This window comes from Saimiri boliviensis, chromosome 8 (assembly GCF_048565385.1).
Source record: "Saimiri boliviensis isolate mSaiBol1 chromosome 8, mSaiBol1.pri, whole genome shotgun sequence".
In the NCBI taxonomy this organism is placed as follows: domain Eukaryota; kingdom Metazoa; phylum Chordata; class Mammalia; order Primates; family Cebidae; genus Saimiri; species Saimiri boliviensis.
The window spans coordinates 7586322-7609665 of record NC_133456.1 but is presented as its reverse complement, the minus strand read 5'-3'; the positions used below and the strand labels follow the sequence as shown (position 1 = coordinate 7609665).

At 42.9% G+C, this 23344-nt stretch overlaps 1 protein-coding gene across 8 annotated transcripts in view; it reads left to right on the top strand.

Moving 5' to 3' along the window:
• Positions 1-23344, top strand: part of CACNA2D3 (calcium voltage-gated channel auxiliary subunit alpha2delta 3) — a 935925-nt gene that overhangs the window by 60864 nt on the left and 851717 nt on the right. The window contains exon 1 of one of the 8 annotated variants that reach the window (XM_074403649.1): positions 1-23344. This exon is cut by the window's left edge and continues 59772 nt beyond it. The exons of the other annotated variants lie outside the window; for them this stretch is intronic. Coding sequence (XP_074259750.1) covers positions 23312-23344 — 33 coding nt within the window. The 5' untranslated portion in view covers positions 1-23311. 8 annotated transcript variants of the gene reach the window in all.

Sequence of the window (23344 nt, the reverse complement as noted above, 5' to 3'; positions counted from 1 at the left end):
CTTTCCCCCGTCACCAATTTTAGAGGCATAGAAATGAAATCTTAGAGAGTTTGGGTCACTTGCACAAGATCATGAGCTTAGAGTCCCGGAGTCTGGGTTTGAACCCAGGCTGTGCTTAGCACTGGCTATAGGGGAAAAGGACATTTGTCTCCCCCAACCCCAGAGCACACATAGGCCTTAGTGCAGCCCCTACTTCATGTTTCTGTTGCCTTCATGGCTGGTTGACATGTGAAATGGGCCATCCCATAGGGAAGCACTTAATGGTTTATGTGGGTTATTATCATACTTGATGTTATTAAATCCATTTAGGGACATGAGCTTCTGAATTCTCATCTCTTCTTGGTTCGCATTTCTCTGTTTTTTTCTTTGATTCGAGTAGTGAATGTGGGTGAAATGGAGGGAAGTTTCCTTTGGAACTGAAATTCTGGAGTCTTTCTGGAGCGAACAGTGAAATGTTGCAGTGTTTATCTCTGTCAGAAACATTCTGAGGTGAGAGCCCCAGCCACTTCTAGTAGTAGCAAAGACAATGATGTCTCAGTGACCAGGGACTTAGGTTAGGTAGGGAAGCCCTCATGGGAGGATTCACTTGGCATTGTGACTACTCCAAGGGCCTGAGTCAAAGGGCCCGTGCCTTAGAAGTGGGAGGGATTTGTGGATGTTTCCTGTAGGTTCTGTTCATAAATATTGAAATTCTTATGTTAACAGGAGATGAACCTGTTGGTTAGAAGGTGAAGTAAGGGAAAAACCTGTTTCAATATCTTAAGTTGTGATTGTTGTACTTTTCAGATTGCAGTTCTTCTAAACAGCTTACAGAAGTTTCCAAGCTCTGCTTTGCCCTTACGCATAAGCTCTTTAAGGACAAAAAGAAATACTTATGTCAGAATTGAATGTGTTTTTTTTTTCTGGCAGAGAGGAGTTCTTCACAAAATGTTTTGGAGCAAAGAATTTTGGGAAATTCTACTTTAATTTTTTCCCCAAGCATTTGCACATTTAAGGGGTCTTAGAAATCCTTAAAAAGAAACCTGCTTAATTTTACCCTGGCATTCCCCAAACTTATTTAAGATCCAAAATTTTAATGTGTCTGCAGCACACTTCTAGAATGGGGCTTTAGATTTTTAGAGTTCAGTAACATGATATCTACAGGTTAAATTATGTTTATTTATGAGCATATTATTTTATAGATTCAATACTAAATCCTGTAGACCAAGGGATCAACATACTTTTTCTTTAAAGGGCTGGATAGTAAATATTTGGGGCTCTGTAGGTCACAAGGTCTCTGTTGCAACTACCTGACTCTGCTGTTGTCCTGTGAAAGCAGCCCTAGACAATACTAAATGATGGACATGGCCGTGTTCTAATAAAACTTTATTTACAAAAACAAAAAGCAGTTGGATTTGGCTTGCAGGTCATAGTTTGCCAGTCCTATGTTAGACCTGATGACCTGGTCTGCTGATCACACTGCTGCATATTCCATGCTGTTCCCTCTGGTTGTAACACACACCTCCTCCTTTGATTCAATAACCCCTACTCACCCTCCCTAACTTGCCTCAAGCATTCCTCCCTCAGAGGTCTTCTTGTATTCTAGGACAACATGTGGTTTGTTGTCCCATCCACCTCCAGGTCTCTAATGTGTCCTCTGTTCCAGCCCTAAGCAACTGTGGTGCCATCTCTCCTTTTCTTCCCAGCCCTGGCACCAACTTACAGCTCTTGGAGGGAAGAGACCTTGTTACCAGTCTGTATCTCCATCCCTGAGGATGGGAATGGTGAGGATTGTGTACCCAGCAAGTTGTAGGCACTCACTCTAAGCTTGGTGAATGAATATGATGTTGCAGTAACTTGATACAGTGTTGTGTTGTGTTGTGTTTGGATGAAATTTTAGAGTTAACAGTAAGTATAGCGGGAGGAAATGTTCTTTTCAAATATTAAGTATCCCCAACGACACAGATTGGTTGGGTGAATCTAGGGAAAGATTCCACATCCTCCCAAGATACATGCTTCTTGGGTGAAGAAAGGAAGAAATGAGGCTGCTGTGCACTGTGGTAAATTATGCATGTAAAACAGAAAAGCCAAGTGAAAATGATAATTTAGGGGGGCATTGGGGAAGTATTTGAAAGATCTGAAGGCGTATTTTTCTCCTTCTTTCTTTATGTATTAGAGATTAAATGATATAGACCTTTTTCTCTTTTCACCCAGGCCTTTAAAATATTTTTTCTGGTAATTTCTCTTCATACTACATGACTGCTCTAATTACATCTCTAGTTTTAAGATAATAAAACTGCATTTTTAATGTGCTCTCTGCTGTATCTGGATTTATGATATCTCTCCTTCCTTATGTCTTCTGAGAAAAAGCTTAAGTGAGTTAATATTAAAATAAAGTAGGTGAATTAAAAGGGAATGAGCCTTTAAAATCTCTGATCCAACCCAAATGCTCACCAGTGGCAGGCCTCTCTATCTCTGAGGCCGAGATGGCCTTGCTCCTGCCTTCCTCCCTGATGGGAAGCCCTGCTGAGCTCCAGGAGTGGACATGACCCCGAGTTGGCCTAGTGAGGAGGGAAAGGAAAGACAGGCCTGATGTTCCCAAAGGTCTGAATGCCATTCATCTACAAGAGACACTGTGACCACTTTTTCTGAGCCTGCTGCTGGGAATTGGATATCTCTCAGCATTTTGGGCCCCTTCTGCTGCTGCCCCTGGGAGTCCTGCAGGACATGGTGACTTTCAGAGTCCTGAAAGGAGAGCAGGTCCTATCTTGATGCCACTGCTGATGAATGGGGTGACCTTGGAAGAGTCACTTGACATTTTGGTCTTCAGCCTCCAGATAGCTCTGTCTGTGTCTGGAGGGATTGATAGACCTCCTGGACTGTCTTAGATGTTAGCAAATAAAACTTCATATACTTGGTTGAATACCACCATGTCTGTCTCTTGCTTTGATCTTGTAGGAACTGGGTAGACAGAAACTACAGAGATTTTAAAGACTTGATAATTGAAATAATTGAACACCACACTTGTATTATTAATTTTGTTAAAATACAGGCCCTTTCTTCAAGAAGGGTACACCTGAATAGAAGAAGTAGACACACAAACCCAGAAATGCAGGGTTGGCGGGTGATGGGATCTATGAAGCCCTGTGGGGTGTGGAGGAAGGCATCACTAGTTGTCCAACTGGAATGGGGCTGGAAGTCAGGAAGGGCTTCCCAGATGAGGCCATGATTGACCGGGGCAGCAGTCCACAACCTTTTTGGCACCAGGAACCAGTGTTGTGGAAGACAAGTTTTCCATGGATAGGAGGAATGCATGGATGGTTTCAGGATGAAACTGTTCCACCTCAGATCATCAGGCATTACCTAGATTCTCATAAGGGTGCCCAACCTGGATCCCTTGCATGCACAGTTCACAATAGGGTTTGTGCTCCTCTGAGAATCTAATGCCGCTGCTGCCACTGATGTGACAGATGTGGGGCTCAAGTGGTAATGCACACTCACTTCTGCTGTGTGGCTTGGTTCCTAACAGGCCACAGACCAGTAATGGGCCACAACCCAGGGGCTGGGGGCCACTGGACTATGGTGTTTAAGGATGACCGGATGTTTATCATAAAGGGAGGGAGGGTACCAGGCACTCTGATCAAAGAGAGTTGAACTCGCAAATAACTGTCAGGTCCACAGAGAGAGCATCAGGGGGACAACAGGAGTATGTGCTCCCTCAACCAGCTGCTCAGAACACTCCAATCTAGCTGTGGAACACACGTACACAGAACTCATTGTATAGACTGTTAAATGTAGGTCACGATTGTGCTTTTTCCATCTTTTCTATTGCAACTCATTGTTATCAATTTAGAAAAGATGAACTGAAAAAAAAAAATCGAGTAGCGGGAGAGGCTGTGCAGGAATTACCCTGTAGGGCATAGCACTGCTCAAGAGAGTTATGATCATTCAGCACCAAGGACAGTGACATGCAACCTACCCAGTGTCAGGATCTGGTAAATCCTTCCATGGTAGTTCACAGGTGCTGAATGTGGTAAGGAATGGCGTTCTCAGCAGAGTTTGTGTTCATGATGTCCTCAGGACTGCACCCATGCCACGCTTGACCAGCCTAGGCTATGATGCCTCTTGGCTGGTGGCCAAGTGCCTGAGAGTCCATGTATTCCTGTGGTAGATTACTTGGGGTTGGAATCCGACCATAGGGTTGCTCCTGCTGCTGGAGCAAATGGAAGACCATATTTGCTGAGTTTCCTGCCAGAGAGTTGCTTCATGGCTAGAGTTTACTCTTAGCTTCTTTGTATAGGAGAGATTTTAATGCCTTTTTCAGGTCAAAGATAATAAGCACAGGATCCCTTCTCTAATAGATCCACAAACTCCAAACTTCCAAAATGACTGGTATTTGTTTGTTTATCATTAGAATGGCATTAGTGGTGATATTAGCTGCCAAATTCTGTGGAATATAGAGCATCACTCATTTAGTACTTGGCAGACCCCTCTGATACCATTTGTGGTGTTTGTCCCCAGCAACTCAGGATAATGGATTTGGCCTTTGACTGACTTTGACAAGTTGATGGAATTTTCCCTACCTCACTCCTGCAATACATCCAGCCTGAGTCAAAAGTGAGGCCATGGCATCTAAGCCTCAGGCACAACTCTGCATATTTTATTGCAAGCATGAGCTAAACTAACCCCTGCTTGAGAGAAATGAGGGCTAAAATTTATTGAATCAATTCTTGGACTTTGTGGTTGTAAATCCCAATCTTTTTATTTCTATTTGGCCAGGGTGTTGACCAGGAAGCTTTATGTAAGAACTTAGTTCCTAGTGGGACCCAGTGCAGGGAGTCATATTTGCTTGGATAGTCATAGCTAGAAGGATTAAGAAGAGGCTTCCCATGAAACCAGCTCACTGATACTGTGTGTGGCATCTCTGATTGTGAAAGGGCTTGGGTGTTGAAAAAGATTTTTTTTTTTGTATGACTATTTTAAAACAAATTCACTAGAGTTAATTGTGCTCCTGGGCCTTTATGGGTCTCTGCTGGGTTTGGGGTAATCAGGGCCAGGTTCCTGTCACACAGGGCCCTACTTATAGAAGGACCCACATTAGGTTTAATGCTCTGCTGTCACTACCTTGAAATTCCTAATAATTTTTGAATAAGAGGCCCCACGTTCTCATTTTGCACTCAGTGCTGTAAATAATGTAGCCAATTCTGGGCTTAATCTAATGTGGATAGAGCGTATGGCCAGAAGACAAGGACCCTGAATAAGTTTGAGGGTTTGGTGCGACTCCACAGAGGGTACCATGGTTTTAATAGGCATTCCATTCATTAATTAAGGTGCATACCTCTCCTCCATGGTAGATAGTCTTAAGGCCATTTAGGGACAGGAACAAAGTCGAGCACAAAGGCAGTAAGTGGCCTTGTGACTCTCCTGACAAGTCTTACTCTTTGCTATCCTTCCTTCCCTGTCCTTTGATATCTAGAGGCCAGGAGGTAGGATGGTGGGATCATCACCATGTGGTACGAGTTGAATATGCTGGGAGAAGTGGAACAAGCTGGCAGGCTGGGCTTCTCTGGACGTAGGATTGGCAGATTGCCTAGCTTCAGGAGGAAGTTATCTGGAGTCCTGAGAGTTTGGAGAGGTCTGCTGGAAGTCCCTTCCCACTCCATTGGGCACCATTTACCAGAGGCCTTGTCCCAGCAGTCAGATCCCACATGCAGGGCTATCTTCCCCATCAGCTACAATTCAAACCTTTTGTGCCTTCACCTTAGATTATTTACAAAAGGATTTTTTCTTATGTCATTAAAGTTAACGAGTACACATAATTTTCTACTTTTTGATTTTTAAGTGTCACAACCCATCCTCATAAATGTGGTTTCCCCAGTTGTCTTAGTCTATTTGGGCTGCTATAACAAAATGCCACAGACTGAGTAGCTTATAAACAACAGAAATTTATTTGTCCCAGTTTTGAAAGATCAAGGCATTGGCACATTTGGTGTCTGGTGAGGGCCTGTTTCCTAGTTCGTTGATGGAGCTTCCTAGTTGTGTCCTCATACTGTGGAAGGAATGAGCTAGCTCTTTGGGACCTCTTTTATAAGGGCACTGATTTCACTTCTGTGGGTGGAGCCCTCATTATCTAATCATCCTCCAAAGGCCCTACCTCCCAATACCATCACCTTGGGAATAAGGGAATTGACATATAAATTTTGGGGGGCACACGGACGTTTAGGCCATGCCACAGTATTCCTCACTGGAAGCAGGGTTATTAGGAAGTGTCAGTGGCAGGTGAGGTGAGGTACCTGGAAAAGGTGAATGTTTCTTAAAACTGCTTTAGAAGGGAGAGACAATGGAAGAATACAAGTTTAGGACCTACTGATGGTGGCTAAAAGGTTGTGCTCTAGGTGAGTGATGTCCTGCCCTGCCACCAGTGCACACACCACTTTCCACCTTCCCGAAGTTGAGAGTTTTGAAACCTCACATTATTGTACCTTTTATTTTTAGCCCCAGCTGAAATCTCTAAGCATGTCACTATCAGAGTTTCTGTCTAAAGAGACCTTTGAATGTGAATCTTAAAGTACTCCTCCTGTTGTGCCTTCCCATCTCTTTCACAGTGACACCATTGGCAGTGAGCCATTTTGCTCAGAGAAAGCAAATCTCTTTTTGCAATCTCTCTTTATAAGATTATAAGTAAAATGTTCTAGATACATTTTACAAGCATTAGTTGCAGCTGCAGAAATGTTGAGATCCATTGGACGGAACACAGGGTCTGTAGAGCTGGATTCTAATTCTGACTCTCCTCTCTAGTGGCCATATGATCTTGGACTAAAGACTTAACCTCTTTGGGTCTCTGTCTTTTCATCTGTAAAATGAGGATGTCCGTCTGGAAACAAAAAAAGAAAGAACCCCCCCTCCCTCCCCAATAACTGTCATAAAGATCAAATGGGATAATATCAGAACTTGCTGTTATATATGGTGTTGAGTTGCTGCTTGATCAATGTAGGTGGAAGCCAAAAAAAAAAAATAATAAAATAAAAGTGCCTTTCTTGAGTTGGATTTGTTTTAATCAGTCACGATGAACCCACTCAAAGAAAGTTTTGAAGAACTCATGTGAGGCCAAAACACATTCCTGCTCTGGGGAAATGGAGGATAACCCTGAAGCTTAGATGCAGTAGCCTTTTCCATTCACTAAATGAGAAGCAGAGCTGGAGGGGCCTCTACAAGCAGGGACAATGCTCTGGGACAAAGATGTAATCTTCAGTGACTTTTGTGTTGGCAGATCACATCATATTAATGATTTTAAAATGAGTGTTTTTCTGCCTTCTGGCTATATTGAATGTTCTAATGCCTTTTCTTTTAAAACATCATCAACAGCATCATCATCATCATCATCATCATCATCATCATCATCATCATCCCCAATTTAGTGTTTTCAGTTTCATATCCATGCTGAGCAGTCCAAACCCTTAAATGGTTTTGTAATCTGGTACCCAGGCAGTGCCTTAGAAGGCAATGGGCTGTTTTTTTGTCTGTGTTTTCAAGTCGAACCGACCAAGTACATGGAAATCACTGACACGGTCTCTTCTCGTGCTTGTGCTTAATGCTGGGGAGTGGCAAATTCAGCCTCCCTTGTGCTGAATTCAAAGCCACAGTTTGGCTTTTAAGAGCACAGCTTGGTGTTAGGCCGGGCTGGGTTTGGGTGTCAGGGCCATACAATTGTGCCAAGTTCTGTAACTTCTTCTGGCCTTTCCCTTCAGATATTTGGGAATAATGGTAGATAATGGTCCCTACCTCCACAGCACTGCTGTGAAGAGAGAATGTACGCAGAACTCAGATCCAGCAGTCCATGAAGGGCCCCATAAATGTTAGCTGTTGCTGTTGCTGATTATATTGCATAGCAACACCACTGTGTCTCCCCTGAACTGGGAAGTGGGAGGTTCTGAGGATGCATTGGCATTGAGGTGGTTTGTTTGGAGGAGGTTTGGGTTTATTTGAGACCTGCCAGCTGCCTTATAGCACATTCATGGTCTCCCTGCAAGTTTTCTTTAGAATGTCTTCTGCCATCAATAATGACAAAACCCGGGATGCAGTGCTTTTTTTTTTTCTTTTTAATTCCCTGTCAGTCAGCAGTGCCAAGTGAATCAAGAGTGGGTGGCCCTTCATCCTCCCACTTCCAGAAAGTTCTTTTAATGACTGCTTGGAGGTGGAGGAGAAGACTTTTATTTTTAACACAAGTGATGTGTTTTGACAAGAATATATCGCTGTGGAGAGTTTATGCTAAAGGGGAAGTGCTTGCAGTTACAAATGGAGCTTGTCTTTCCTTCTGCAAACAGGGGCAATGATACTTGAGATTCACCATGCAACATGCAGGTGACAACATATATTTGAGGCAGGAATGGTGTGACATGCACAGTATTCTTTGGTACAAATGTGGAAACCATAGCAGTAGCCAAACAGACTCTTCGGTTATTGAAAACCCAGACACCTAGGGAGAAGGTAGGAGTCCACAGAGGGCACATGCTTTAGAGGGCTGGAGCTTCAGGGTGCTGGGCAGATGACTCTTCTCCGAGTCTGTTTTTTCCCTGTAAAGCAAGGAATGAGCACAAGAGCCATGAAGCAGTCTCAACTCCCTACATGCTTTTCCCCTATGTGAGGGGTGTGTGTGTGTGTGTGTGTGTGTGTGTGTGTGTGTATTCACGCCATACTGGCTGTAGATTGTTCTCTGGGGACAACTGATGCTGCCCTCCAGGTAATTCAGCCCAAGAAATGGACCAGAGGTCGTTGGTACTACAGTTGGTGCGAAGGAAAGCGACTTCAAATGGAGTAGGTATTATGGAGCTAGCAGAGCTGCTCATTCCTCAGGGAGAATCAGATCATGCAGGAGACCCATGACGGGAGGAAGAATTTAAGAATTACGATGGCGGTGAAATAATAATAACTGCAGCCCTGTTAGACTGCACAGACTATCCTTCAAATGTCTTTTTCCCCCATGCCTGGGATGAGGAGGCGGTTCACAATTAAAGTTTTTCAGCATGCAACCTTGGCCAGGCACTCTGCTAAGTGATTCACATTGAATACTCACAAGAACCCTTGGAGAAAGGGAACTTTTGTTATCGAACCCCTTTTACGGGTGAAGGCGTAAGGCTCTAGTGGTGAAGTGACATTCCCCGGATGTGTGGTGAGTTGGAGCCTGGTTTCAGCCCAGGTGCTGGGACTTTATGTCCCTTGCCCTTAGAGTCCATGGCTATGGCTGTAGGGCGATTGAGGTTTCTCCAGTTGACCCAGCTGCAGAGTCATGCTGTGACCAATTACTCAGTGAGCAAAAGCAGGCAGAAGAACTTTTTGCTTATTTTCTTGCTAATTGAATGTTGTAGCCAGTTTCTTTCCCAGGGTTCAGTTTTTCTGGAATTAGCTAGGGCTTCTCCTCTGTCTCTGACAGTGGCATTGGATAACATAATAATAGTAAACCTTTGCGTCCTAATTTCTAGGTGCTTGCTAAAATATTTTCAAACATTATCTCCTTTAATCTTCATAACTGCCTTATTAAGCAGGTACTATGGTTATTCCTAATTTCTAGATGAGTAAACAGAGTCACCTGCCTGAGGTCTTGGGATCAGTGGGTGGCCGTCTAACCTGGGCAGCCTATCCATACAGCTCTCACTGATGACCACTAGGCTGTGCCAGTCTCAGGAGGGACCCCTGGCCTGGATAAGCTTGTTGCAGGAAGAATATTCTCCTTTGAGGGTGAATTACAATGTGTTGTTGGGCGTATCAGCTCCATGGCCTGAGAGGCCTAGATTCTAATTCATTTCCTTCACTTATGGACCATGTGGCAGTGGGAAAGGCATTGCTTCTCTGTGGCTCAATGTCTTCACCTGCAAATGGGGAGAATGCTGTCTACTTCACTGGGATGTTGAGAGCTCAGGGTCTGGCCCATAATTGGTTCTCAAACATGAAAACTATCAGACAAATATTGCATGTTCTCAATCATATGTGGAAGCTAAAAAAAACTGACCTCGTGGAGGTAGAGAGTAGAGTGGTAGATACTAGGGGGTGGGAAGAGTATGTGAGTGGTGGTGGTGGGGGGATAAAGAGAGGTTGGTTAATGGATACAAACATAATAGTTAAAGGGAATATGTTCTAATGTTAGGAGAGTAGGGTGACTATAGTTAACAACAATGTGTTGTGTATTTCAGAATAGCTAGAACATAGGGCTTAAAATGTTCCCAACACATAGAAATAATAAATACACAAGATGATGGATACCCCAAATACCCTGACTTGATCCCTACACATTTTATGTGTGGAACAAAATATCACATGTATCCCATAAAATGTATAAATATGACACATAAATTAAAAATAGTAAAAAAAAAGTCATAATTGAGAAGCAGGGACATGATGATGGGACCATTTCCTAAAGGCCAAAGTCAGAAACTAGCCTCCCTTCTCCCTCCTGCCTGTCTCCCACCTCCTTATCTTTCTAAAATTCCCTCTGGACTCTTCCTCCTGGCTATTGCTCCCTTTCCTCTTGATTACCATGTGGATGGGGCTTGTCTTAGTCTGGCTCAGCTGCTATAACAAAATACCTGAGACACTGGGTATTATGAAGAACAGAAATTTATTTTCTCATAGTTCTGGAGGCTGGGAAGTCCAAGATTAAGGCACTGACAGATTTCATTTTTGGTGAAGACACATTCCTCATAGATGGCGCTGTCTAGGCGTCCTCACATGGTGGAAATGTGGAAGAGAGTGAACCCACTCACTCAAGCCCTTTTATAAGGGCTCTCATTTTATCCTATGAGGACAAAGCCCTCATGATTCAATCACCTCCTAAAGTGCCCACCTCAATACTATCACAATGGTCACTACATTCCAACACATGGATTTGAAGGGACACATTTAGACCATAGTAGTGCCCTCAACACTTAGGTCTTCTGTGAAAGGGCCTCCTGCCTGGCCCCTTGTCGTCGGTGTACCTCCTCTGATCTGTTTCTCACATGGCCACCCCTCCAACTTGGTCACTCCCATGCTAAGTCTTACATGATACCCCGTCAGTTACAGCCAGCCCTTGAACCTTGGAGGGCATCTGAATTATTTGAGGGAAGTTTTCTAATGTGTACATTACGGAGTCCCACTTCCCAGAGGCCCAAATCATTTGGTCTGGGTTAAGCCCAGGAATGAGCCATCTGGCCATTGTCCCAGGGCATTCTGATACATGTGATCTGGAGCATAACTCTGACTCATGAGAATCAAGTCCAACTTCCTTACCATGCGTCCCCACCCTGTCTTAATTCTGCATCTGTGCCTTCGCTAGACCACCAGCTCTGTCCTAAGCTCACTCCCACCCATCTCTGCTTTCCTTTACACCTGCCTTCTCTGCATTAAGCTTCAGCTCAAAGAGAGACTGATGCAGAGAAGCAATCATAGACACAGCATCATATAGTCCAATATTTACTGAAGGCATATGGTGTGCTGGTTGAAACTTCTATAAGTATGAAAGCATTACCTTCTCATAGCCCTGTGAAGTTGATGCAGTTAGAGTCTCCACTTTTGTACCTGTGGAAAGTGGGGTACAAGGAGGTTGAGTAAGTTGCCCAGGGTCCTGTGGAGCTAGTGAGCAGAAGCTGCTCAGGTAGTCCAGGTCTAGTGAGAGGTAGGAATGGTGATGGTGGCAACCTTTCTTTGGACTTTTGTGGTGCAGCCTTGGGTTTTCACAGGTTTGGTGGACACTGTTGGCATTTAGTGCCCATGCTCAGGGATGCCAAGCATCCTTCAGTGTGTACACTAGCTCTGCTTGTAGAGAATTGTCTCATACCCCTCATGAGCAGCAGAGATCCTGCTGGACATTTATGCAAGTGAAAATCCTGCTCATAATTGTTTGAACCTAGAACCTAATCTAAACATACATTTTAAAATGTCATAATTTTAATAAACACTGAAGTTTCCAGGAGCATGACTGCCGTTGCTCACTGAGCTAGTGTGTTGGAGGATTCACATCACCAGGGACAATGTTGATGGCCATCAATATATGCTTGTGTGGTTTGCATTTGTAGCTGTTGAATTTTCCTGATGCTCTGCAGAGGTAGAAGCATCTGACTGTTTTGCCATGCCTTTCAATATAGTTATGCCTAAGCATTTGTCTGCTGAAATACATACTACTTTATTCTAAACCATTTGCCTGTCATTCTTTTTTATATTATAGGTTGGACATACTTTTGATTTAAAAGAAATATTATATGTTGATTTATCTGACTTTCATTTCAGGATAGTAAAGAAGATGTCACAAAGTGATTGGTTAAAAAGGCAGTCTTGAGTTTCGTCAGATGAAGAACCACTCTGTACAAAATAAGGCCTCTGAAGGGGCAGGAGGGCATTGAGTTCTGGGAAGAGACACCTGATGGGTGGGTCTTCACAGAGAAGGTGTTAAGTTAAAACTCGAGGCCGGAATGCCTCTGCTAGACCCCAGCTTGCCTCCTGCCCACATGTTACAGCCCTCCCAATTCTCTTTGAGATGTTAATTTGTTGCTATGAAAATTATCTTGTCACTGACAAACGGAATCTGGAAGAATCAGCTCTTCTTATAAAGTGGTTCCTATGGTATCTGCAGGGCTTTGTCAGTTTGCAAGTTATGAATATTTATGTTTCAGAAAAAATTCCTCATTTAAATTGCATTTTCTGTAATTTCCCACTTAATTTCACATAGAAAATAATGACATTTCCAGCCTTTGCCTAGGTGAATGTCTTCAGAGATGGCAATTTTTGCACATGGGCTCAAGGGGCATTGGAATTTACTGAATTCCGAACACAGATGCAGTCCTGCTGCCCTGCAGTTGCTTCTCTGTAAAATAATGCATGCGTCCAATACATTATCGACAGAAGATAAATGCCAGACATGATTATGGTAAATTAGACCTTTTGCATTATTTATGAGCTCCAATGTAAAATGTGTTTTACTTTTCCCCGCTAATGTTTACATAAAAGTTGTAACAGGATTTTTAGTAAATAATTTGAAAATTTATTACACAAGGGGACAAAGTTGTTGTTAAATTTTATCTTCAAAATTTTCAATTTTTTTTAGAGATGGCATCTCCCTTTGTTGCCCAGGCTGGTTTTGAGCTCCTGAGCCCAATTAATACAATGCTCCTGCTTCATCCTCTTGAGCAGGAAAGGGCCAAGTTTTAAAAGCTGTTCTAGTCTAAGTTGTCCCTCTCTCCTTCTATCAGCTCTTCAAGCAGAAAAGCAGAACTATGGAAAATGTCACGGGACATCTATTGGGTGGGCCTGAGAAGGGCCTTGGAGAAGTGGAGGCATGGGAGGTGGCAGGAAATGTCTTCCTCGGGACCTCAAATCTGCTGCCATGGTTATTTGATCATCTGCAGGAAGATGCTGATGCCTGCTGCAAGTCCTCCTTTCCTTTCAGTGCTCAGGAAACTGTGTAATGCCTGATTTCACTGTGGGTCCACCTCTACCATCTTTACAGTAGCAACACTTACCCGAAATGTGTTTTTATTTTTATTTTTGGTACCATCTTCTTTCTCTGGTTTGGTGCTGATCTCTTGAGGGAAGCCGGCAGGATACACTCATAGGTAAGATCTCTTTCCTGAGCCGTGTGTGTTGGTTTCTCACGGCGAGTCATCCTAGTATCTCGTGCTTGTTTAGGAACTTGGCACCTTTGGGGAACTGCTCATGTGTATGAGTGCCTTTGATCTGCAGGTGGCTGGGAGCTGCTGTCCTGTGAGCTGTCACAGGCTGTGAGGGGAACAGAGTGGAACAGTCGCTGATCCTTTCCATATTCTTCCCTCCATTTTTTGGTTTTCTGCACATTTTTGAAGGCTGTGTCTGAAATTTCTCCTTCCCCGTTTCCTACCTCCAACCTGAAGTTGAAAGTTTCTAGCCTTTGGGTGTTGGAAACCACTTGGGAGCTGCTTTCTCTGTGAGGTGAAGCCTCTCTGCTGGGACTTTGATTAGGAAGGTGATGTTGTATGTGTCTTTGGACGTGATGAAAGTGAGAACAGCATGAGTGAAGTTCCAAGGAAAGTGAGAGTCAGAGGGTAGATTGCTGCCTTGTTCTTATCAGACTTTTCTTTTTTTTAACCTTAAAAGATCTAAAAGGCTGGTTCTGTTCTTTACTTGTGCATAACAAGGATGGGAGCAAACCACTGTCTTTGCGTCTTTTGTCTTTGTAATACCTAAAAGAGCCCCCTTACTCTAATAGGCTCCTTGTGGCTCTGCCAATCTGAGGACAAGAGGCCTGACGTAGTGAACCCGCCATTGCCTGCAAGGCCTGACTCCTGTGTGCCAGCTTAGGCTTTCCAAGGGCAGTTTCATGTGTCTTGAACCCTCTTCCTGGGGGCCACCTAGGGACAACAACCTGGTGTGAGGCCAGAGCCTCTGGCTTCCTGTGGCCCTGAATAGTTCTATAAACCAGTTGGGATCTTCTGGCCAGGCTACCTCAATAGAGCATTGATGGGCCAGCCGCTCTGTGGGGCTCTTAATTTATGCCATTTGCTCACTTTTTATGCTTCAGTTCCAGTGTGTTTGGACAATGAAATTAAATTGGTCAATTTTTAGCACATTAAACGGCTTTGTTCTCCTGCTTTGGCACTGAGCCTCATGTGGAATTGTTTAAAAGGAAGACGCTCCGCTTGGGAGCACAGCAGGATTCAAGGTTTCATATCTGTGGATTCTAGGCCGTGCCACTGTCCCTCAGGCCCTGGGGGGTTACTTCCTCTCGGGGTTTGCCTGGTGGTGTCCTTGCAGCCCCAGGCTTTAGCCAGGCCTCCCTGCAGTTGGATGCTGAGTGCACTGGTCTGGGCAGCACAGGCCTTTCTCAAAAGCCTTTGTTCTTCCACGCATTTTTCTGTGCTGCTGATGGCTATGCCCGGAGCTCCTAGACGTTTTGCTCCTTGTGTTTGTTGTGGAAAAGAAGGCTGCTGGCCTGAGGACATTTATTCTGTTCCTGTCCCTGTCTCTATTCATTTCTCCCTTATAAATCCCTTATTTCTGGCCTTCACTTCTTGTTTTCCTTCTTCACCTTCTCCTTGACTCTCCTTCTTCCAAGGCTAATGATTGTATGCCCTATTTTAGTATAGTTCTCTTTCAAAAATTTTTATTTTAGTATATCTTTAAACACATACAAAATATAGAGTCATAGAACACCCAAATTTGATAGTTGCTAACTCTTCGGCAAATCTGGTTTCATCAGTATCCCCACTGTCCTCCTACCCTGTCCCTGTATTGTTTTGAAGCAGTTCTAAGGCATCATGTCATCGTCTCTCTCAATATTTCAGTCCACCTCTCTGAAAGAGAAGAACTCTTTCTTGCTTTCTCTTTTTAAAATGTTTATTTATTTATTTTTGAGACCGGGTGTCACTGTCACTCAGGCTGGAGTGCAGTGGCATGGTCTTGGATCAGGGCAACCCCTGCCTCCCAGGCTCAGGTGATCCTCAGCTGCCTTAGTAGCTGAGACCACAGGTGTGTGAGTGCCAGCCCCCACCTCCCCCAGCTAATTTTTGTATTTTTTTGTAAAGACGGGGTTTTGCCATGTTCCCCAGGCTGGTCTGCAACTCCTGCTTTCTTCTTTTTTAGATCAGAGAATCTTAAGGGAGAACATCCTAGAGCCTTTGCTCTTTAGAGGCCCTTAAAGGTTATTGAAAAAACATTTATCCATGTGTAGCACATGAGGTGGAAGCATGCAATAGTTAAAAATAGTATTTTGTATTCGTTGCCCTGAATACACTCTATTTGATGGCAAGTTATATTGGTATTCCATTTAGGATACTAACACTAGGTAAAGAAAGGGAATCAATTTTAAAATAAAAATATTTGATAAATACAATATTTACAGGGGTTATAACACTGATCCAGCCTCTGTTTTAGTAAATAAAGTTTTATTGGAACGCAGCGTCTCATTTGTGTGTGCATTGTCTATGACTGCTTTTGTGCTATACTGGCAGAGCTGAGCATTGGGATAGAGATGGGCCTACCAAGTGGAAACTATTTACTGTCTGGCCCTTTATAGAAAAAGGTTTGCCTGTGGCATAGGAGGTATGTGGACAGAGGAGATACCATGACTTTGGCACATCAGTGGCTGAAGTCTGGAAAATGCCAATCAGACCCAACCTCTTGCTTTGTAGCTGATGTAGCTGAGATCCATGCAAGGGAGGAAGTGGCCCCTGGTTACACAGGCAGTTGGTGGCTGGGTGGGAAGACCTTCCTGAAGTCCCTAGTGCCATGCCCCAGGCTCTGTGCTAACATCTCTGAGTGTTGCAGATTGGGTTTAGACTTCATGCTGGGTAGCTGTTCCAGAGCAGAAATAATTTGTGGTTTTCGGTAATTTCTCACAAAATGCTCTGTATTAAGTTTCTGTTGCCCCAGCCCCTTAAATTATTACACCAACTAGGAGAAAAGTAATTTCAAAGAAGTAAGAAGGATATTTGTGAAGTGGAATAATTTACTACCAAATAAAATACACTGAGCGCCTCCTAACATAGAATGCTGAGCTGATTTTTCTCTGTGGTATCAATTCCATCTCCGGCTTTAGTGGTGGATATCCAGCTGGGAGGAAAGTATCAAGGTAAAATAAAATGCAAATGATCTCTAGCATATATTTGTGGTTTTTCTCATTTCAGTATCCATTCCTGCTGTAATTGCCAGAGTAGGAGCAAAGCTACAGGGAGAACTGTTCTAGGGTATTCTGTTTCATAGCATTTCATTACTTAGGATTGAATAGCTCTGAGATTATATTGACCCCATAGACTTGTCTCCTGTTTCCTCATTTTCTAAACATTTTAGACAAGTGCTTAGGAAAATAGGAAGTTTTCTGTTATTGTTGAGATGTTACGATGAAAACATTCATTTATGGCACAAAATTGTTATTATTGTATTTTTTGGGAGAAGCAACTTGCTAAAGTGATTCCGTGGTTTACTTAGAACTGCAGTGTCCAATGTGATAGCCACTGAGCCACACAGAATGCTACTGCACACCCGAAGTATGTGTGGCTTCTCTGAAGTGAGAGGCTCTGTAAACGTGAAGTAAACACTGGGTTTCAGTGATGTAGTACAGCAAAATGAAGGTGAAATCTTTCATAATTTCAAAATGCTGATTATATGTTAAAATGATCACATTTTGTATATATTGGATTAAACCACACATCATCATTGAAATTAATTTCACCTGTTTCCTTTTTTAAGGCAGCTACCGGAAAATTTAAAATTATACATTATAGTTCGCATTATATATACTTTGAAAAGTGCTGAATATTAAGATGAGATAATTAAAGAGATTTTAAATAATTAGAGCCATGATGGGAAAGCTTGGCTTATTTAAGAATATTGCTCTAATGTTGGAATTTACAATAACAAAAGAAGTATAACATTACCTCAAGAATTATTGATTGATGGAAATAGTATTTAACATAGACTCCAACCCTTCTAGGTTGTGTTCAGTAAATGTTTACACTGTTAGGTGTCCTCAAATCACTTACAGGGAATTGTAAGATTGTTTAGTAAATCATCTACAACTGATGATTTGGTGGAAGATTTGAGTTTGAGCTTCATTTTATATTATACCCCGAATGAATTCCAGATTAAGAAAATAAATGTAAGGAATTAAACTATTGAAAGTCTGTATCATCATCTAGCCAAATGTGTATTTGATTTTCTAATACAAGCAATAGAAGAAATTATAAAGGGAAACATTGAATCGACAACAGAGAAATCCAGTTTCATTCTTTAAAAGAAATCTGATAAGTTGGACAAAAGTATAAAAACAGGGAACTCATCTCAGCAATTCCTGACCCCTTGACCATATACAGTTCAGAAAATGACATTTAATGCACATCAGAACTCTGTGAATTCAAATGGACTTATTCCTGATGGTTTTCTGTTCATTATTGGGGTTGCCAGATTTAACAAATTAAACTATGGGGCACCCAGTTAAATTTGAATTTCAGATAAACAACAATTAATTGAGGATATAAAATGTGCCGTGCAATATTTGAGACATACTATTACTAGAAAATACTGTTGTTTATATGAATTCACATGTATTTGAGCTCCTTTGTTTTATCTGGCACCCCAAAGCCTGGGAATACACCTCACAATGTGCAGAATGGGAAGGGAAGTGTGGGAGTTGAGTAGTCATGTGACTGCACTTGGTGCAGAAGAAACCTGGGGACCAGGTGCCCTGAAAATAGGCTTTCAACCAATTGCCACCCTTTGACCATGCAACTCACTGCTGGCTTCTGAAATATGGGGCACCTCTGTGTCCTAAGCCTGTTCAGAATTCTGTGAGATCATCTGGCTGTCTCACGCTGTAGGCAATTAGACTAGAAGAATCCAGCCCCAAGTCCCAGTTACCACATCTTCTTCATGCCGTCTTCTAAAATGCATGAATCTCATTCGTTGCGGTTGCTTCCCCATTCCTTTTGTTCTGTTGATATACCCACTTTATTCCTTCACTGTTTTTTTTTTTTTTTTTTTTTTTTTTTTAGGGAGAGGACAAAAGTGCTTGTGGTCTATTTACTGTGATTAATAGGAAGACAGCTTAATCAGGACACATATTTTAATTATCTAGGTAATGCATGGATTCATTTTGGTTAAAAGAGAAACAGTATATACAAAGTGAGAGTTCCGTTGATTCCCCAGATCCTGGCAAAAAACCAGGAAACTAGAGATAATAGATATAGGTAAGAAGACCGTATGTCCCAGGAGAATCCCAGTTTATGTCTGAAAGTTATTAATGGTTATTAATTGTAATTATCAGTAGCGTCCCTTCTCTCCCCACTACTCAGCTCTCCAAAGAGTCTGTGTTTGGATAGGAAATTCTGCCATCAAGCTGGGCTTCGGGGAGAGTGGATGTTGAGTACAGAGTGAATCACCAGGTCGGGGGTGGGAGGATTTTTCTCTGGAGCAAACAACTGCATCTGGGGATCCCCGCCGCCAACACACATGTAGAGCTTCTAGTCAGCCTTGGGTGCTGTGATGGCCAATCCTGCCTGTCAGCTCGATTGGCCACGCAGTACCCAGATTAAGCATTGTTTCCGCATGTGTCTTTGATGGGGTTTTTGGATGGGATTAGCATTTGTATCAGTGGAATCAGTAAAGCAGATGGCTCTCCCCATTGTGGGTGGGCACCATCTAATCCTTTGAAGGCCTGAGTAGAACAAAATGAAATGTGGAAGGTTCCCTTGTCCCCCTTGCAGGGCCTGCGATGTGGGTGTGGCTGGCTTCTTCAGTGCCTTGCTGCTCAAACCTATAGACGGGCCGGCTGTGGGGCTCTGACCCCATGGCAGTGTCTAGGGGTGAATGTTTACAGCTCCTGAAACCTGAGTGGGCATGTGTTACAGGGTGCTCTTTTACTTAGCCATCTATAGGCAGCTTGTCTTAGCTCAATTAGACCCTCTACCTTGTCGCCTTGGTGTACTAGAGGAATTGGATCACATGTGGGCTTGAAGAATTAGTGCAAAGTTTTATTGAGTGAAAGTAGCTCTCTGCTGATGCAGGAGCCAGAAGGAGATAGTTTTCTCCTGGAGTTGGGCACCCAGCTCTCCTTCAATTGCCCCAGCCAAACTCTGCCTCATCCTGAGGGTCAGTGGCCCATCCTGCTGGCGTGCTGGGCTGCTGACATCTGTCTGTGTGCTCTTCCACTGGCGTGCTCCCTCCACGTCCTCTTGCTGTCCAGCCACTTGTGTCTTCTTTCGCCGATGTGCCTCTCTCCATGTCTGGCTGCCTTCATGTCTCCCTACTAGGGTTTCATGTCTTGGAAAATGCAACATTTGGGCATGAAAGCAGTAGTGCCTATCCTCACCTAGGTCTGTTGGGGTTGGTAGAGAAAGGCAGGTCCCTAGCTAGGGGATAGGAAATTGGTTCCTAGCCAAGGGATAGGAAATTGGTCCCTAGCTAGGGACCTGCCTTTCTCTATACAGCACTTCCCTGCCCCTCTCCCATATCAAAAACACAGAATAAGGAAGAACTCACCCCTTTTTTTTTTGCCTCACTGTTTGAGCTGAGACATCTCATATCATTTTCTTTGACCCTTGGATCGGGATTTCTATCACTGGGTACCCTGGTTCTCAGGCTTCCGGACTTGGTCTGAATTACAACGCCAGCTCTTCTGGGTCTGTGCTTTATAGATGGCAGACTGTGGAACTTCTCAGCCTCCATAATCACATGAGCCAATCCCTCATAACAAATCTCCATATACGTACACATACATATACACATGTATGTAAATCTTGTGTGTGTGTGTGTGCGTGTGTGTGTGTATACCATATAGATAACTATATGTATGTAGCTCTGTTTTTGTTTTTGGAGAACCTAGGCTAATATAAGTACCCAGTCGTATGTGCACAAACATCAAAGATAACCAGACCTTGAGGAAAGTCACCAGTGTGAAAGAGAGAGGTCAAAATAACCAGAAAAAAGAAAATGGAGACATGGGGCCGGGCATGGTGGCTCACACCTGTAATCCGAGCACTTTGGGAGGCGAAGGTGGGCAGATCATGAGGTCAGGAGTTCAAGATTAGCCTGGCCAACATGGTAAAATCCTGTCTCTATTAAAAAGACAAAAAAAAAAAAATATGGGTGTGGTGGCACGTGCCTGTAATCCCAGATACTTGGGAGGCTGAGGCAGGAGAATCGCTTGAACCTGGGAGATGGAGGTCGCAGTGAGCTGAGATCACACCATTGCACTTCAGCCTTGGTGACAGAGTGAAACTTTGTTTTGGAAAAAAAAAGAAAAAAAAATGGAGACATGGAAGACAAGAAAAACTTACCATACCTTCAAAGGTGAAAGAATATATTGCAGGTAAAAAAAAAAAAAAAAACAAGAACAGGAAGCTATTTTTAAAAACTAGAGAATAAGAACAAGTACTTGGAAATGAAAAGTAATTGCCAAAATCAAAAATCCAATAGATGGCCTGGAGATAAAGTTAAGAATGTTCCCCGTAAGTACAATAAAATAATGAAGACATGGAGTTAGGTAAAAGGTGAATAGGAAGCCAGGAGATTGATGCAGGTGGCATGACACCTGACTAACCACGGCTACGTGAGGACAGGGTAGAGGGGGAATGTTATCACAGATTTAAAAAACAGCCTTCCAGGACAGATGGAATGTCAAGATGGAGAGTGCTCACTCAGTGTAATGGGGGATGGGATTGGATGGGGAGTCTCTGTAAAGGCACTTAGTAGTGAGATTCAGAACAGGAGCGATAGGAAGACAGTCTTGAAGCTTGCAGATAAAGAATCAGGAATTGGATTGGCATTAAAGTTTTCGACAGTACACTGGAGCTAAGAGAAAATCTAGTAGGGTATCGTCCAATCTAGACTTCTGCATCCTGAGACTTTCAGTCAAGAGCAGGGGAAGAGTAATGAGCCAACTGGAGCATGGGATCTTCCTCCTTTTTCTTTTTCATCAAGCGGAGGACATTGGATCTAGAACACAGATAATCCAGTGTATGCCTTGGGAGGCCACCAGAAAGACAGCTGGGCAGTGGACCCCAGTCTGGCTAGAACAGGAGGAAGGAGGGAACTAGGGTGAAGTCTCCAGCAAAGAGGAAGTGTAGCTGGTAAATAATCTGATATATTTGGACAATGACATTTCTAGGTTTTAAATAGATTTGTTACAGAAAAATTAGTGATAAGAGCATAATTTAACAAGTGAAAAAATATGTGTATGTATGCTTTTTTGAGATGGAGTCTTGCTGTGTTGCCCCGGCTGGAGTGCAGTGGCTTGGTTCACTACAGCCTCTGCCTCCCAAGTTGAAGCGATTCTTCTGCCTTGGTAGCTGGGATTACAGGCATGCACCACCATGTGGTTAATTTTTTGTATCTTTAGTAGGGACAGGGTTTCGTCATGTTGGCCAGGCTGGTCTCGAATGCCTGACCTCAGGTGATCCACCTGGCTTGGCCTCCCAAGGTGCTGGGATTCCAAGTGTGAGCCACTGCACCCAGCCGCAAGTGAAGATATAAAGCAGTTCATAACACTAGGAAAACCAAAGTAGTAAAAGAAAGGAAATACATGGCATACTCCCTGGCTTTGCAACGAAAATGTGTTTATGGCCAGTGTTAGCATTATTGAATGTTTTGAAAATTATGATACCTCTGTTAGGGAAATGAAGGGAGAGGAGGTAGGACATTATCGTGAGAGCTAAACTTTCATTTATCACAGCAGTCATCACTTGATAATGCCTATAATTGATGATATGCTATATTAATATTCTTTATATTTAGCAGCTTGGAGGCAAACACCAAGGTAAAGAGCTGAAAGAGTTGAAAGTCACTCCTCTGGGGCTGGAATGTGGTTGGTACTGAGTCAGAGGAGGAGGGCACAGAAAGGGAGGTAAGAAAGGGGTGGGGAGGAGGATGTCATTTTATACTAAGTAGTCAATGGAGTTATGTTAGGGATGCCAGGTAAGATGCAGGATGCTCATCTAAATTTGAACTTAAGATAAACTGAATATTTTAAAAATTTTACTATGCTTATGTGATATTTGGGATGTACTTACATTTAAAATATATCTGTTGTTTATTTGGAGTTTAAATATAACTGGGCACCCTGTATTGGTTGCTTAATTGATTTGGCAAATCTGGGTTATATGTATGTATTACCTTGATGAAAAGAAATAGAATGTATAATTATTTATACATAGAAAAGTTTCGAAGGTGATACCCACAAGTAAGCTGTGGGCATTTCTGGGGTATGTCATTGGGAAAGGGGAGTGGTGTCAAATTCCCTTTTCGCATTTCTAGAAATGTTCTGCTGCAAGCATATATTAATGTAAAAGTAAATCAAGAGTCCTAGAAATTCTGAACAGTGACAGTTCTGGGGGTGCTGAGGCCATGAGACGTTGAGAAGGGGTGGCTTTCTCTGTGTGCTGGGAGGAGAGGTCAAACAGGTTTAACCCAGAGGAACATTTTGAGCTGAGCTCAGATTGCTATGAGGTTAGAAGACTAAAACTCTATTGAGATGGTGTTTAAAAGAGTACTAGAGACTCTGTGTCCTGGGCAGAAGATCTTGTTACTGCTGGCTTTTCCAAAATAGTAATGGTTCTTTCCCTCACACACATTCTCCTGAGGTATATTGCTCAGCCTTGAAAACACAAACAGTGAAATCCTGCCATGACCCAGCCTTGAGAAGGTGAGGCTAATGCTAAGCTATGCAGCAGCCATGTTGCACTAAGCTGTACTAGTAAGCTTAGTTTGGTATACCAGTAAGCTATGCTAGTAAGCTTACTTTTATACCAGTAAGCTATACCAATAAGCTTGGGGTTTTTATTTCCTTCCTACATTTTCTTTTCCTTTTTTCTTTATTTAGGGATTTGGCTACTTCTGATAAATGAAGATTCATATAATAGCTGAATTAGTCAGG